Below are 16,458 nucleotides of genomic sequence, written 5' to 3'. Positions count from 1 at the left end.
CTTAAGCACTTGTTAACTCTTTATCATGGTAACTAATATTCACTGTACTTTCAGTGTCAGGAAGAAGTGACCTTCAACAGAACCAGCCCATTTCTGGGACTCTGGATCCTAATGTGAAAGATGTTATTATTAATTTCCAAGCTTATTGTTGTATTCTCCAAGATTGTTTTCCTGCACATCCCTCATCAAGAAAACCAGTTCCCAGGAAACGACCAAGCACTTATAAGTATATACTGCTTTTGTAGTTAATGCCCTTCCTTACCTCTTGACATAACCCTTTTCACATCTCACTTCTGGAAGATACAATGATTATGCTTTTTCCTGTATATGGCCTTTAGTTCATAAAGTTGCTTCGCTTGGTTTTATGACCACCCTAAAGAAAATTGACTATAGAGGCAAAATTAGAGTACATCACAATAACCATTTAGTGGAGAAAAAGTGATTCAAATTGTGAGAAGAAAGTTTTGTTCAATAGAATCATATATATATATATAGAGAGAGAGAGAGGGGATACATACTATATATATATATACATATATCATTTGTATGCTAAGTATTTTCCTAAATTACATAAACTAGCTTGTCTAACTAGTAAAACTATAAACTATCAAATTCACATTCTAGCACCTTAAAGGCTACTGTGATGGTGACTAAACATATAATTGATGGAAATATTTTTCTTCTGCTTTCAGTTTATGGTCCAATGATTCATTTTGGCAATCCTCTCCAGAAAATAATTATACTGTACCCCATCCAGGAGCAAGTGTGATTATTCCTGAAGGTAAATACACAAATATAAATGGGGAGAATGCTTGTGCTTATGTAACTTAATGCCATCACAGATGTATACCTCAGTTAATAAGATTTCTACCTTTATTCATTCCACTTTGGATAAAGACTACATCTGGAAAGATGGACAGTGTTATTGTGGCCTTGATATGAATCATTTCATTTGGGTTCTATATAAGTTTAATCCTGACTGTTAACAGTAATATAAACTGTGCAGCATGGCAGATGACTATTTTGCTCAAGTTTGTGAGTTACAGGAGGATTGCTTGAACCCAAAATTTCAAGGCTAGGCTCCATAGCAAATAAAGTAAGTAAGCAAGTAAGTAAATTCAATAACATTGTCTATGAATGACAGGATTGTATGAAAATATAGATCCTAAACTTCAAACCTAAGTTTTACCATAGTCCACAGCTTGTGGATTGTATTATTTATATGAACTGTTTTACAGGAACATGGATTGTAGCTGACACAGATTTGCCACCAATGGAAAGACTCATAGTTTGGGGTGTTCTAGAACTGGAAGATAAATCTAAAGTGGGTGCTGCAGGGCCTTCTTACAGAAGAGTTGTTTTGAATGCTACCTACATATCAGTACAGGTTAGCAGGATATATTTCAATTTGTATCCTTATCAATCAAATTCTGATGTTGAGATTTACTGAGATAATAATAAGAACATAATTGTGAATAGAAATTGAAGCCTATCTCATAAAGCTCAAATTGTTTTGGCATCCTTAATGATTATTCAGGATAAAGAATGGCTGCACCACAAAGCTATTAAGCACCATTTTATAAAAGGTTGGGGAGGGAGAGCGGGAGAAAATAAGGGAAGAGGTGACACTGACAAGAAATCTACTCATTACATTACTATGTAACTGTAACTGCTCTATACATCACCTTTACAATAAATTAAAATTTAAAAAAGATAGTACCTAGTTAGCTCTGCTTTGAAAAAAGAGATAAAACTAAGTAACCCAGTGTTTGTTTCTGTAAAGGGTACTTTGTTCACACATATTGGCTTTAGAATAAATTAAAGATATAAAGATGCAGCTGAACTTTTCACTGTTAGTTGTGTAACCTTGAATAAGTAATTTGTCCCTTATCAGCATCAGAAATTAGAGTAAGTCTTAAACTATGTAAGTAACATATATGCAAAGCCTTGTCTGTTATATGTGGCATAGAGTCAACAAGCATTTAGTGGTGGCTATTAGGATTAACAATGATGCCTGATAAATGTCATAGTTTAGATATAAGTGTGAAGTATATATTCGGTATATAGCATACTACATCCAAATACAGTATGGTCTGGGGGGCTTGGAATATGGCCTAGTGGCAAGAGTGCTTGCTTCCCAAATACAGTTCAAGCACCACATGTTCAGGTGTTAAAGTATCTCAATTTTAGGTCCAGTTCCAAAAGCAAGTAAATACTGATTTTGACTTTGGGAAAAGCGTTTAGATGATTTAGTAAATGGATTAATCTAATTTCCAGTTCCAATATTGTTATAACAAAATGCGCTTATTTTCTGGGTGCTGGTGGCTTATGCCTGTAATCTTAGCTACTTGGTAGGCTGAGATCTGAGGACTGCAATTTGAAACCAGTCCAAATTCTTCTCTCCAATAAACTTCCAAAAAGTTAAGAGTTGGAGCTGTGTCTCAAGTGGTAGAATGCTGGCCTTGAACAAAGAGGCTCGGAACAGCAACCAGTCCCTAAATGACACCCCCAGGACACATGTGCAAGCACACACACACACACACACACACACACACACACACACACACACACACACTTATTCTCCATAGGAGAGACTTCTATTTAATTCCTAGTCCTTTTTTCAGTGGATGGAATACTTTCAGCTCAATTTTTTAAAAATTAACAATTTTCTGCTTCACTACAGGGAGGTAGATTGATCGGTGGCTGGGATGATAACCCTTTTAATGGAGAATTACTAATTGTTCTTAGAGGAAATCATACTACTCCCGAATGGGCTCTTCCAGAAGGACCAAATCAAGGGGCAAAAGTCTTAGGTATGTATCTACATATAGCAAATGTGTCTTGTCAGTTTTCAGATGTTACTTTTAAATAAGTGGCGCTAAAATGCATAGCTCATGATAGTATGGTACCAGAAGCTCTCACAGACATTTATTTATAATAAAGGATCGTATTAGTAGTAGAAATTTTTTTTAAAAAAACTAAAGCAGATAGAGACATGTATATTCAAATTAAAATGTAATTTATTATAAAACCAAATTTAACAAGGTTAAATGAACAAATATATAGGAATAGTATTTGGCTAGTCTAGTTATCTTTATAATCTTTCCTTGACACAGTGGTAATACTATTTTAGTGGTTTTCTCCTAAAAGTCCATTTCCTTCCCTTCCTTCCTTCCTTCCTTCCTTCCTTCCTTCCTTCCTTCCTTCCTTCCTTCCTTCCTTCCTTCCTTCCTTCCTCTTCTTTCTTTCTTTCTTTCTTTCTTTCTTTCTTTCTTTCTTTCTTTCTTTCTTTCTTTCTTTCTTTCTTTCTTTCTTTCTTTCTTTCTTTTTCTTTCTTTCTCTGGTCAGTTATGAGGCTTGAATTCAGGGCCTAGGAGCTCTCCCTGAGCTTTTGTGCTCCAAGTTAGGGCTCTACAACTTTGAGGAACAACTGTAAAAGTCCATTTTCTTAATAATCTGTGGATTCACGGATTCTGCTGTTAATTATCCAATAGCAGCTGTGGTTGAGGTTAATTTCCCAGGGGTAATGTACTGGAATGTACTGTGCAAATTTCTACTTGAGCCTGGAAAGCAAAGGACCTGAAAATGTTTAAGGTGATCCTAGTGAAAACCCTTTTTTATTGAGACCATTGCACATTTATTTAGAAGAAACATATAAACATATACAATTGTTTCACCACATAATTTCTGAAACTTACCCACAAAGAGAATTTTAAAATGGTTCAAGATTAGTCAACTCTCCACTAGCAAGAATCAGAAAGCAGATTAATTCTATCTTAAATATAAATGTATCTGTTTTTGTGTGCTTGTTTTTTATTGCAACAGTAACTTCAAATAAAATAGATCATTTGCAGCAAAAATATTCAGAGAAAATATTTACCTTTCCAATTATACTCTTCTTCAGTAAACTAGGACTATTAATAATGTTCATGTGGGCTGGGAATATGGCCTAGTGGCAAGAGTGCTTGCCTCATATACATGAAGCCCTGGGTTCGATTCCCCAGCACCACATATATAGAAAATGGCCAGAAGTGGCGCTGTGGCTCAAGTGGCAGAGTGCTGGCCTAGAGCAAAAAGAAACCAGGGACAGTGCTCAGGCCCTGAGTCCAAGGCCCAGGACTGGCCAAAATAAAAAAATAATGTTCATGTGTCTCTCCATTTTTAAAAATCTATACTTGTATTTATATATTAAAGTTATTAGAGGGAGTCATATTGTTCCTTTTAATAAAACATGGTCAAATTAAATACATTGTAATGCAATGTTCTCATATTATAAAAATCTTTCTAGATAAGTAATTTATTTTATACAACATTACTCCTTAGTACTAATGTTAAAATTCATTTCATCATTCTCCCATTGATATACATAATGGGTTAATTCTTTTTAATATTTCTAAGTATTGTTATACATCTACTTATGCCTTGTTTTCTTTTATCATCTACTATTTATTTGTCATTTTGAAATAAACTCTTGAATTATACTGATATTCAAAGTTACAGGATCAAAATAATTTTCAAAGGACTACTTAAAGAAAATATACACAGGGATTCATACATATCAAGGAAAAATAAAATTTTTATATTTGCATTGACAAATTTCTGTCATATGGAACACATTCTTAGAAATAGGCCAAAGGGATAAAGCCTTCTTGCACATCGGTTAGCACATAGCCTTAATTCATTCCATTAACTCTTGAATATTCAATTGCTTATTCAAATTTATTCACGAATGGTCTCACTTTGTTCTAGCATCTAACTCATCACTATGTGGTGAAAAAGCAATGATTTTTCTCCTTCAGGGGTGTTTGGTGAGTTGGATCTTCATGGACTGCCTCGTTCGATCTATAAAACTAAACTGTTGGAAACTGCAGAGGCAGGCTCCAAGGTCCTATCGCTAACAGATGCTGTGGACTGGCAGGTAGAGAAAACACTATGCATTATAAAATGCATACAGAGCGGGTCCATTTAAAAATCTTTCTTCTCCTTGTCACCTTTTTTGTTTTTTGCTTGTGTGGTCAGTCCTTTAGAGGAGAAATGTGCAGTTTATAACCAGTTTACAAAGAGATGACCTGAGATTACACAATTTTTTGATGTGTACCAAAATTGTGGTCTGAAAGCTTCTTTAGAATACATAAAGAATATTGTACATATATTAATGTGAAATTTAAAAAATTGAAGATTGCTAATGAAAATATTAGTTCATTACACATCCTTTCCAAACATATAGTATAATTATTTTGAATGCATTTAATGTTATCTTGCTTACTCATTTTCTTCTCAGTAATTATTTTATCTGCTAAGTATTTGGAAAGAAACAAAGCCCAAATATATTCAAATAACGCTTATGTTGAGTGGACACTTTGACAGTAGATATTTTGATTTTATAAATGGTAGAATTCTTATTAGAGTTTAGAATTCTTATTAGCAAACAATTTATAGAGAGCTAGCTGTATAGTTTATTCTAATGCCATGATTGCTAATCAGATATAAATTTAGAATTATTTTATAGTTGTTGTTTTTTTTTAATAACTGTTACTAAGAAATATAAACTTGTTTTTAAAAACATTCTTGAATTTGGCACTTGAATTTTTCTAAGGAGGGAGAAGAGATTGTGATAACAACCACGAGCTATGATTTCCACCAGACAGAAACTAGAAGTATCGTTAAAATCCTTCATGGTCACAAAATTCTCATTCTCAATGATAGCCTTTCCTTCACTCACCTTGGTAAGTGGTTGCTCTTTAACAAAATGGATGTTTTATATAAAAGTCTGCACATGTTCATGTTTTAGTGTTCTACGCATGATTATAGTTCTTTGATAAAACACACACACACTATATATATATAAATTTACCATTATATATAAATTATATTATATATTATTATATATAATCACATTTATATATATAAATATATAAATAATTTACCCAGATTGGCTCTGGCACCAAATAAGTACTACTAGTTATGTGTTGGCTCTCAGTACAGGTTGCTATAAGCATTCATTCCTTCATTCATTTAGACAAAGGGCTATTGTGTCACATTCAATGGGATTAAGACCCTAGTACTTTTTGTTCTAAACAAGCTAGTAGGTAATTCTTAAGCATAGTGGAAATTTAAAAACATGATCCAAAAGTAGATTGTCCTGTTTGTTTCATGGACATCTTCAGCTATCACTTCCTTTTCACAAACTACCATGCAAACCGAAACAGAAATTCTTGGGGAAATATGCCCATTGGTATTCTCTGATGAAGAATTTTTTCATTTATATGAAAGTAGGGCCTTCCTAAAACCCCAGTCTTTTTCTTTTCATTCAAATCAGAAAATGTGAACAAACAGACAAGGAAGTTACAAAAACCCTCAAATCTTCTGTTGTCCATGAGAATTCCAGTGGTGAGGCAGCAGGGCACACAGACCCGAGAACAGCGGATCTGCATCCAAATGACTTAAAAGAACTTTTCTCATCACTGTCTTGAGAGTAGCACATGTCTGTGTTTATCATTCTGTAGCACATTTTGTCTTTAGATCAAAAGAAAAAGGTTTTGTTGAAGAACCTTTGATTATAACCAAATTATGATTGTAAAATAATTGATTTAATTGATTAGAAAAGCAACTGGGTCATTAGAGACTAACATTTATGGATTATTTCACTGAAAGTACTATACATTTGTCTTTGTTTGAAATGTACCTGTTTTCCATAAAGGTTGCTGGATAGAGCTTTCTAGAAACAGTATAATTTATGTTGTGTTTTGCGAATCTCGAAGAAGTAAATGTGCAGATAGTGTATGTTACTATATACTAATAAGGAATTACAAAGAATTGTCATTAATATACAATGTGCCACAGGAAAAGTGGAGTTAATTCAGATTTAGATTTCAGAACAAATAATATCTGTGTGCTGCTCATTCTTCTTATGCCTTTGGGCAACACTTTTTCTCATTTTAATGCTTTATCTATTAGAATTAAAATAAACTACTTTTAATTGCTGAAAACAGTCTTTTCCTGTCTCTTTTGAATTGACTGAAACTGACTTAAATATTTGTCAAGCAATGACTGTAATTGCTGATTATTAAAATTTTCTTGGTGCAATGAGAGGAAAAATTTTTCCATTGCATTTATAAACAAAAAGTTATCTTATATATAAATAAAAGGCTATCTTAATTCCAGCCTGCCATTTACATATGTTAATCATGTGAATTTAAACAATATATGTATCTGTATCACTTTTTTCATATTATACAATGATTTACCCTATCAGATACACAGAAATTGATATAAAAAATTTCTTAGCATTGACATTGATACAGCTCTCTTTGTGTTGCAGCTGAAAAATACTATGTCCCTGAAACTGGTCAGAGCTATGCATTAGCAGCTGATGTTGGGATACTGACTAGGAACATCAAAATAATTGGGGAAGAATACCCAGGGTGGGCCAAGGACTCTTTTGGTGCATGTATTTTGGTCGGCTCATTCACTGGGAATATGATGACTTTTAAAGGTTGGTATGAATTTAGGATTTCTTTCTAAATGAAATATAGCCTGTTTTAGTCCTTCAATACTTCTCACTTTTCATAGGAATAAATGGAAAAATGAAACTTAAAGAGTGGTTACATAGGGGCTGGGAATATGACCTAGTGGCAAGAGTGCTTGCCTCATGTACATGAAGCCCCGGGTTTGCTCCCCAGCACCACATACATAGAAAATGACCAGAAGTGGTGCTGTGGTTCAAGTGGCAGAGTGCTAGCCTTGAGCAAAAAGAAGCCAGGGATAGTGCCCAGGCCCTGAGTCCAAGGCCCAGGACTGGCAAAAAAAAAGAGTGGCTACATAACCCAAGTATTACACTTCAACTATCATAGACAATAAAAATTAGTAAACTAATAATGACTTTATCTAAAAGCTAAAGAAGCCTCCCACCAAAACAGCAATTATTTTATAACAAATTCAACAGATCATATTTTATTTTGTTTTAAAGAAAATTTAAAACATATACCAAAAATAGGATAGCATAGCAAATTCATGCAATCAACTTTCAAAATTTTTAGGTTTTCCCAGTTTTAAGTCTCTGATTCTCTTTGAAACTTATAACCTCACTGATTCAGTACTATCCAAACATTTGAACTGTAAACATTTGCCTCGTGTATTTTTTTCTGTAATAAAATACCACTGTTCATCATATAACAAACTAGTTTAAAAATAAGTCTATTACATTGGCATTTCATAGGTAATAATTGAAATATCAATACACTTGAGAATTTTTAATCTGCATTTAAAGTAAACATATGGCATTTGCTTTATTTAATCATACATTCAAGACAAATGTAGATTTTTCAGGATTAAAATATTATCAGGCACTTTGCATAAAGTAATCTCTCTTGGTTTTTCATTGCTATTATTACTAAAAAAGTATAAATCTATAAATTATAAGTCTAGATTAGTGTTAATATATAAATTATTTCCATTTCCATCATAATATGACAGACTTACGAGTGATTGGCAACATGTATACTAAGAATTTTGGAAGATAATGTGGTTAGTATAAGCTCTTTGTAGCAATAATAATGAAATGTCAGGTAAATTATATTTCAAGCCTTAGGCATGCATTTTCAATGGGCAAATTTACCCTCACAGGGGAGAAAATTAGTCATTGAGAAAAAACAAACAGCGATTGCAATACTTTATGGTTCTTCAAAAGTTACTGTCTTTTAACAGATTTGTGATATATATGTATAATCAACATTTTATAATTAAATGAGGAAAGGAAGCCTTTGGGGGGAAAATTATCTAAGAAGAAAGGTAATGGAAAAATATTGAAAAATTCTATATTTCTTAGGTTGAAGAAAGGAATAGTAATGAGGTTTTTCACAGAAATATTGAATAGTTTGTGTAGATTTTCAAAAAATGGTTTGCTCTATTTGTTTTAGGAGGTTTTCCTTTTTTTGTCTCCTTCCCCAGGAAATGCAAGAATAAGTAATGTGGAATTTTATCACAGTGGTCAGGAAGGCTTCAGGGACAGCACAGACCCACGATATGCTATAACATTTCTTAACCTAGGACCGGTTTGTACTTTAATTTTTGTGTATGTTCAGAATAAAATGTTTCTATCTTCATTTAACTTAACTATGTAGCTTTATCTTCAAGTGGTTACAATTATAGTCCAATACAATCAAACTTCCTTGGATATATTTCCCATCAACATATTTAGACTCATAGTAACATTTGATTCCTCATCTCATCCATTTTTTTAAGGGCAGTAAGAACCACAGAAAATGTAACAGAACCAAAGGTCTGAATAGTGGTTCGACTCTCTGCTTTGTGTTCCAATCACAAGGAATAACAATGTCTATTAAACGAAGTGAGTGTTAATTTTCTCAATTGACAAACATATCTATATATCTCCACCAAAGCTGGGACTTGGCAAGAAGGTGCATATTTCTTAGTAGAAATAAAAACAACAGGGGAGCTATATAGTTGAAATCTCTGACTTTACTCATTCCTAATCCAAGCTTAAATTGGGAACCCTTGCCTAGAGCATTGGTATTTTACAGATGAAAATAGAAATACACTTGAGAATTTTCTTATCTGCCTTTAAAGAAAATGAATGTTTTTTTGCTTTAATCATAAATTCAAGATATATGTAAATTTCCTTGAATCAAACAACCATTGGGAAATCATCTTTTTAAGAAAATGTAAATTGAGTATGATCAAGGTTTGCTTACTTAAAAATGACTTACTTCGAGTTCTTTATGTATACTGGTAGTCGTTGTTGTCATCGTCGTAGTAGTAGTATTTTGGTGGAAATGGAGTTTGCACGGAGGGCCTAGGACTCTCTAGGCAGATGTTCTTCTGCTGAGCCATGCCTGCAGTCATTTTTAATACTATTTTTTAGATAAATTTCACTTTTGCCCAGAAACATAACTGTTATGACAAGTATATTTCACCAAACCCAGCTATTGGTGGAGAAAGGGTCTTGGTTGTTATACCTTGGCTAGTATCACACCATAATCCGGTCTTATGAACAATTAGATTAGTGGCATGAACCAACAGTATTTGACAGTTTTATATTTTAAATATTCTCAGAGTCTCACTGTTTTACAGGTTCAAGAACATGGCGTGTCCTACGTTCGAGGATGCTCTTTTCACCATGGCTTCTCCCCAGCAATTGGTGTGTTTGGGACAGATGGATTGGACATAGATGACAACATCATTCACTTTACAGTAGGGGAAGGTAATGTACCTTCACAGGCAATCTTATCTGTAATCTCTAGAGCCAAGCTATTTAATTGGTCTCTCTGTGAAAGTGGAAATAGTTTATGTGTGTGCAAACACAGAAATCACTCAGCCACCTGTGACTAATGAATGAATTGTGGCCTGGTGTGTCAGAGGATTTGCATTTCTAGTGCTGTATTTAATTTATATTGAAGTAGCACATATGTTGAGCCTAAAATATGAATGATTGCCAATCTTTTAAAATATTCTTCACTAATCTTTTAAAATATTTTTCACATGTCAATCATAAAGATTATTCACAAAATTTTAGTTTAAAATTATACATAATTTAAATGCTTTTCTTTTCTTTTATATCAGTCTAAACACTTATGTAATATTTACAAAAAGATATATGTGTTTGGGGTAACACCGGGAACTCGCCTATTCAACAAGCCCCTAGAAGAATTTAATTCAGATATTCTATTGAAAAGGTGGAATTCTGTAATGAAAAGTTCAGAAGACTGACTAAAATGTAGTAAGATCATCTCTCAGGCTCAATATAGAGAAATGAATGCAAAAGTGAAAAATATTATCTATAGTATCAATTAAATATAAGTATATGTATCTTAAGGGAGTTTTTTCTCTCTCTCTCTCTTTTTTTCTTTTTCATTCCAGGCATTAGAATATGGGGGGATGCCAACAGAGTTCGAGGAAATTTAGTTACACTTTCAGTTTGGCCAGGAACATATCAGAACAGGAAAGATTTAAGTTCCAATCTTTGGCATGCAGCAATCGAGGTAATGAGAACAAAGTTATATTTACACAAAATTATATTTATAATGTATAATCATAATTTCTATAAATTTCTGTAAATCTTAAAATATTACTGAAAGCTATATTTTGTAGGAGCTTGATCAACTAATAAAATGTGTTAACTGGAGTGAATAAACAATTATTTTAAAATTTTTCTTTCTGTTGGTGTCTATTGGTTTAAATAGTTCACCTAGATCCTTTTCCTTCTTCACTATTACTCCTCCCTTTCAAGTTCCAGAGCAGAACCTCTCTACTGCTGGTTAACTGAGTTCCTGGTGTGAATTTTACTAAACTCTGAATTTACTTTCTTCCTTCATGTAGAACTGTAGAATGATACACCAAAGAATCTCTAAAATGTGTTGTGATTCCGAGTGAAGATTATTTGTACTTCTCTGACATTACCAATTGGGTCCTTCTTGTTTTCCATGGAGTTTCAATTACTGCAGATGGTATTATTTCACAGGGGGTGGGATATTAGATTACAAGCAAGAAAATAGAAATCACAGAGAACAGATTTGGGCAAGATTCAGTTTTCTCCTGTTTGTTGCTTATAATTAATTTGCTTATACTATAGAAATGGAAAGGGATTAGAAAATAATTACTTTTGAAGTATTTGGTTTTTGTTCGCATGATAATTATTACCCTAAGGTAAAATGTGAAAGCTAACATTTAGTATATATACAAAAGGTAAATATTCTCTCATCTCTTTATAGATGTTGAGTATAATCAAATATCAGTTCTAAGTCTTTAAAGTTATCTATAGATTTTGAAAGAAATAGATACATATTTTCCATGTAAGAATCCATTTTATAACTCTTTATCACAGTCTTTAAAAATCAAAATGTTTCCCCCCCCCCCAAAAAAAAAATCAGAATGTTACTTGACGCTTCTGGCTCACAACTGTAATCCTAGCTACTCCCGAGGCTAAGAACTGAGAATCACAGTTCTAAGCCAGCATGAAACTTGAAATTAAAAACATAAATTAACCATAAAAATCCAGAAGTGAAGCTGTGATTCAAGTAGTAGAAAGCCAACCTTAAACACAAAAGCTCTGGGACAGCACAAAAACCCAGGGTTCAAGCCTAGGGCCAATAAATAAATACATAAACAAATTAACAAACAAATAAATAAATATCAGGGTAATATATCCTAAAACATTCAGAGTTTTAACTTTTGCTGACACCTTAAACAAACACTAAATCTACAATCATAGATACTTACATTAGTCATAATATGAAAGTGTTGGCAATTAGTGTTATGTATTGCTAACCTAGTTTTTGATCATAGTGGATTCACTAAAAGAATCAATATCACTAATGAATCCTATAACCTATTCTAATTACTTTAGTTATCCCTTTCTTATTTAAATAGATAACAAATTATTACTAAAACAAATGATCAAATTCTTGTCATACAGGAATTAAGTTAATAGCTTTAAATATTTAACCACATTTTGTTAGTTTATGATATGTTATGCATATATGCACAAACATAATGACTATGTATGATATATGCAGCAAAGGATATCAATATTGTAACTCCTTTCAACAACTATCTTACAATTTAACAAATTAATACCAGGAAACTGGTACTTGTGGTGTTGGAGGCTATCAAAGGGAGTGGGATAGAAGCATGGAAAGAGGAAGAGTTGGGAAATGCAGTCATAATGTTCAAGCTCTATGCATAAAAATGGAACTAAGAAAATTGAGGGGCTAAGTGTGGTTGGGGGATGGAGGAGAATGATGAAAGTGGTGACATTGATCAAGAAGCAATGTACTCATAAACTGACATTTTGAAGTAAAATCCTACTATAACTACTTAAAGATAATTTTAAAATAAAACAAAACAATTGAAAACAACTTTTTTTCAGTTTTCTGGGTATATGACTTACAACTTGAATCATGGTCCTGTTTATCTCACTATATTTCATGTCAGGCCTTGTGAGGTTTTTCCATAGTCTAGCCTGAACACCAGTTCCGCATAGCTTCTATGATGAGTGAATGATAAGAAAAATAGCTTTTTGTTGTAAGATGGGGGTCTTCCTTTTTGCTCAGGCTGTACTTGAGCCATATTTCTGATCTCTGCCTCCTGAGTAACTGGGATTATAGGTGTGAGCTACTGTATCTATTATTAAATGAAGTTTTTCTAACCAAGATATAATACCTAATGATAGTTTTGCATCAAGAACTTAATTCAAGGCTAGAGATGTGGCTTAGTGGTGAGAGGGCCAGCCTCACTGTGTGAGGCCCTGAGTTTAATTCTCAGCAACACACACACACACACACACACACACACACACACACTCCGTAATGTAATTTCATTTTTGACATAAGTTTCAATGGGGTAAATAAATTTTTTCCTGAAATTATAATTAAAATTAAATCTCCACAAGTAGGCCGTCATATACTTTTTCTAATTGTATAGTTGTATAATAGCCTAATCCAAAATATTTTTTTCTACTTTTGTACTAGATAAATAGAGGGACCAATACAGTATTACAAAAGAATGTAGTTGCTGGATTTGGAAGAGCAGGATACCGCATTGATGGTGAACATTGTTCAAGTAAGTCTTTTAACACATAATCACTGCGACCAGAAATCACTTGCCCAAGTTGGTTAGAAATGAATAATTATAATTTGCAAATTCAGTGTGTCCTCTTTCCTACTTCTGGATCCTAATGAATTCAACAAGGCCCATTATTTCAAGAAGACTTGTGTCTAACAAGAAATGGATTAGCTTTTAAAGAAAATTTTTACTTTTCCAAGTTTATGATCCAAAAATTTCTGGCAGCAACCTCAGCCCTCAACTTGGTTGGCATAGCGACCGCGAGTACCTTGTCCAGCACTATCACAGCTTTCACACTCAAACATTTACCTTTAATTCAAAATTTGTGCTTCTAGGAACTGACTGTGGCCTTTCCACATTTAAAACATGGTTCATGGAGCTTGGAATATGGCCTAGTGGTAAAATGCTCACCTCTTATACATGAAGCCCTGGGTTCAATTCCTCAGCACTGCATATAGAAAATGTTGAAATTGGAGCTGTGGCTCAAGTGGTAGAATGCTAGCCTTGAGCAAAAGGAAGTCAGGGACAGTGCTCAGGCCCTGAGTTCAAGACCCTGGACTGGCAAAAGAAACCAAAACACCCAAAAAACAAAAAACAGCAACAACAACAACAAAAAAACATGATTCATGAACAACTTTACTCCCCACCACATTGTATTTGCTACCAGACAGCTGAAAGTCACCATATGTCCCTTAATGGCAGATGAATTTTATAAAGCTCAACACTGGAGCATGTCTCTTTGAAACAAAGCAGAAGAGACATGGAGCAATCTCAAGTATATTCTTAAAGCATAAGTGGAAGCTGTAGAATAATACAAGTGTATTTTTGTAAAAAACAAAAGTGGATCAAAGATAGAAGGAAATCAGACACCCTGAGCAATATTTCTGTGCTCAGGGAGGGAGTTGTTTAGGTTACTGGTCCAATTTAAACATAAGTAACACTTTCATTAAAACCGATTTAATTGTACTATGCATTAACAATAAGTATATTTTTCTATTGTATTGAAGATATTTGCAAGGTACATATATATATGAGTTGTTTAACTTTATTTTGAAACCACCCTGGTGGATTTTGGATTCAAATATTTAATGGATAAGCTAAGTGAGATTCCAAATGATTAAACAACTTTTCCAAGATCACACACACACACACACACACACACAACAACAACAACAACAAAACACTAGAGAAACACTTGTCTCCACATTGCATGCCAGAATCAAGGCATATGAGGATGAATAGGCTAGCACTGTATCTTCTTCTCATGAAACTTAGATTCATGTAGGGAAGGGAAAGGAAAATTCACAAATAATTAACCAAGTGTCAAGTAACAGACTTTAATTGCATGTCAAATAACTGAGGTGCACTTTGGAAAGCAGTCAGAAAAAGCCTTTGAAAGAAGCAATTCTTAAACAAAATACTATGACTTCCAAAGACCCACTAACTAAACAGTGTGGGGAGGTGCAGGAAATAGCATTGTACCACAACAACTGGTATTATTTCATTTCGAGTTTAGGCTTGCTGGAATCGAAATCTCATGCTCTTCCACTTGAGCCATGCCTCCAGCAAATCCTCATGTTCTTTCTAGTAAAATTCATGGTTAAAGCATATAAAATAATAATGGCTACTAGCACTGTTTATTCTTTTTTGCAAATAAGCAGAAAATTTAATAAAGCTTTTAGCAAAGAAGATAAATAATAACTGTCGTGGCCAAAAAATATTAAGACATCTCATTAAAGCTTACACTGAAACTACATGCATACAATTGTGTAAACCTTAACTTATACTGTCTACTAAGATAATACAACTTGACTTGCAATGTTAACTTTTGGTTCTGTTTTCTTCCAAGGTCAATCGAATCCTATGGAAGACTGGTTTGATAATGAAGCCCATGGGGGTTTATATGGTATCTATATGAACCAAGATGGCCTTCCTGGGTGTTCTCTTATACAGGGATTTACCATTTGGGATTGCTGGGATTATGGAATTTATTTTCAGGTATATGTGATTAAAGATGGTGATTGCTTACTTACTTTTATGATTGTTATTAGGACTTTGTAAAGTTCACATTGTATTTCAGACCACAGAGAGTGTGCATATCTATAATGTGACCTTGGTGAACAATGGAATGGCCATTTTTTCAATGATCTACATGCCAGCTGCTGTATCTCACAAAATTTCTAGTAAAATAATTAAGATTAAGGTAAGACATGAACAAATAGAGCCATTTTGAGAAAGATAAATTTAAATGAAGAACTATTATGATCAACCTCCTTGGCAGCTATCAATTAGTAGCCAATACCTCACAACGTGTATGTGTGTGTGCGTGTGTGTGTGTGTGTGTGTGTGTGTGTACCAGTAGTAGGTCTTGAGCTCCAAGCTTCTGGCTCTCCCTTGGCTCCTTTGCTGACACTCTACCACTAAAGCCATGTCTCCATATCTGGTGTTTTGCTGGTTAATTAGAGAATACAGTCTTGTGGAGTTATCTCTCTGGGCTAGTTTTGAACTCTGATCCTCAGATTTCAGCCTCCTAAGTAGGAGGAGGATGACAAGCATGAGCCACCAACATCTGGTGCTGCTTCTCCCTACTTTTGAAATCAGACAATTCTGTTTTTACCTCTTTCCTATTACTTCACCCCTCCTTGATGATCACCTAAAAATTTCCCCCCTCTGTAAAGGCTTTCTGGAGCAACAGAAGTAGTAATGATATTCCCTCTCCTTTTTATTAATGCTATTCTTGGGACATGTTTCTATCATGAAAATACAGTGTGTCCTTTTATGTAACTCTTTGTTTGCCTTTACTCTCCCTAGGAGTGTCATTCCAGTCAAGTCTGACCACACTTTTTTTCATCTTTAGTTAAAATTACTAGTTCATGC

At 33.8% G+C, this 16,458-nt stretch overlaps 1 protein-coding gene across 2 annotated transcripts in view; it reads left to right on the top strand.

Annotated features, from left to right (window-relative positions):
* Pkhd1l1 (PKHD1 like 1) overlaps window positions 1-16,458 on the top strand; it is a 132,078-nt gene that overhangs the window by 93,811 nt on the left and 21,809 nt on the right. For both annotated transcript variants that reach the window (XM_048359272.1, XM_048359271.1), the window contains exons 53-65: window positions 55-226; window positions 693-781; window positions 1,239-1,387; window positions 2,684-2,813; window positions 4,800-4,918; window positions 5,597-5,726; window positions 7,322-7,495; window positions 8,950-9,053; window positions 10,093-10,222; window positions 10,879-11,000; window positions 13,488-13,578; window positions 15,431-15,579; window positions 15,662-15,784. In XM_048359272.1, coding sequence (XP_048215229.1) covers window positions 55-226; window positions 693-781; window positions 1,239-1,387; window positions 2,684-2,813; window positions 4,800-4,918; window positions 5,597-5,726; window positions 7,322-7,495; window positions 8,950-9,053; window positions 10,093-10,222; window positions 10,879-11,000; window positions 13,488-13,578; window positions 15,431-15,579; window positions 15,662-15,784 — 1,682 coding nt within the window. The remainder of the gene's footprint in view (window positions 1-54; window positions 227-692; window positions 782-1,238; window positions 1,388-2,683; window positions 2,814-4,799; window positions 4,919-5,596; window positions 5,727-7,321; window positions 7,496-8,949; window positions 9,054-10,092; window positions 10,223-10,878; window positions 11,001-13,487; window positions 13,579-15,430; window positions 15,580-15,661; window positions 15,785-16,458) is intronic.

Source organism: Perognathus longimembris, chromosome 12 (assembly GCF_023159225.1).
Source record: "Perognathus longimembris pacificus isolate PPM17 chromosome 12, ASM2315922v1, whole genome shotgun sequence".
Classification (NCBI taxonomy): domain Eukaryota; kingdom Metazoa; phylum Chordata; class Mammalia; order Rodentia; family Heteromyidae; genus Perognathus; species Perognathus longimembris.
Note: the sequence above shows the minus strand (reverse complement) of the source record. Positions and strands in the feature narration are given on the sequence as shown.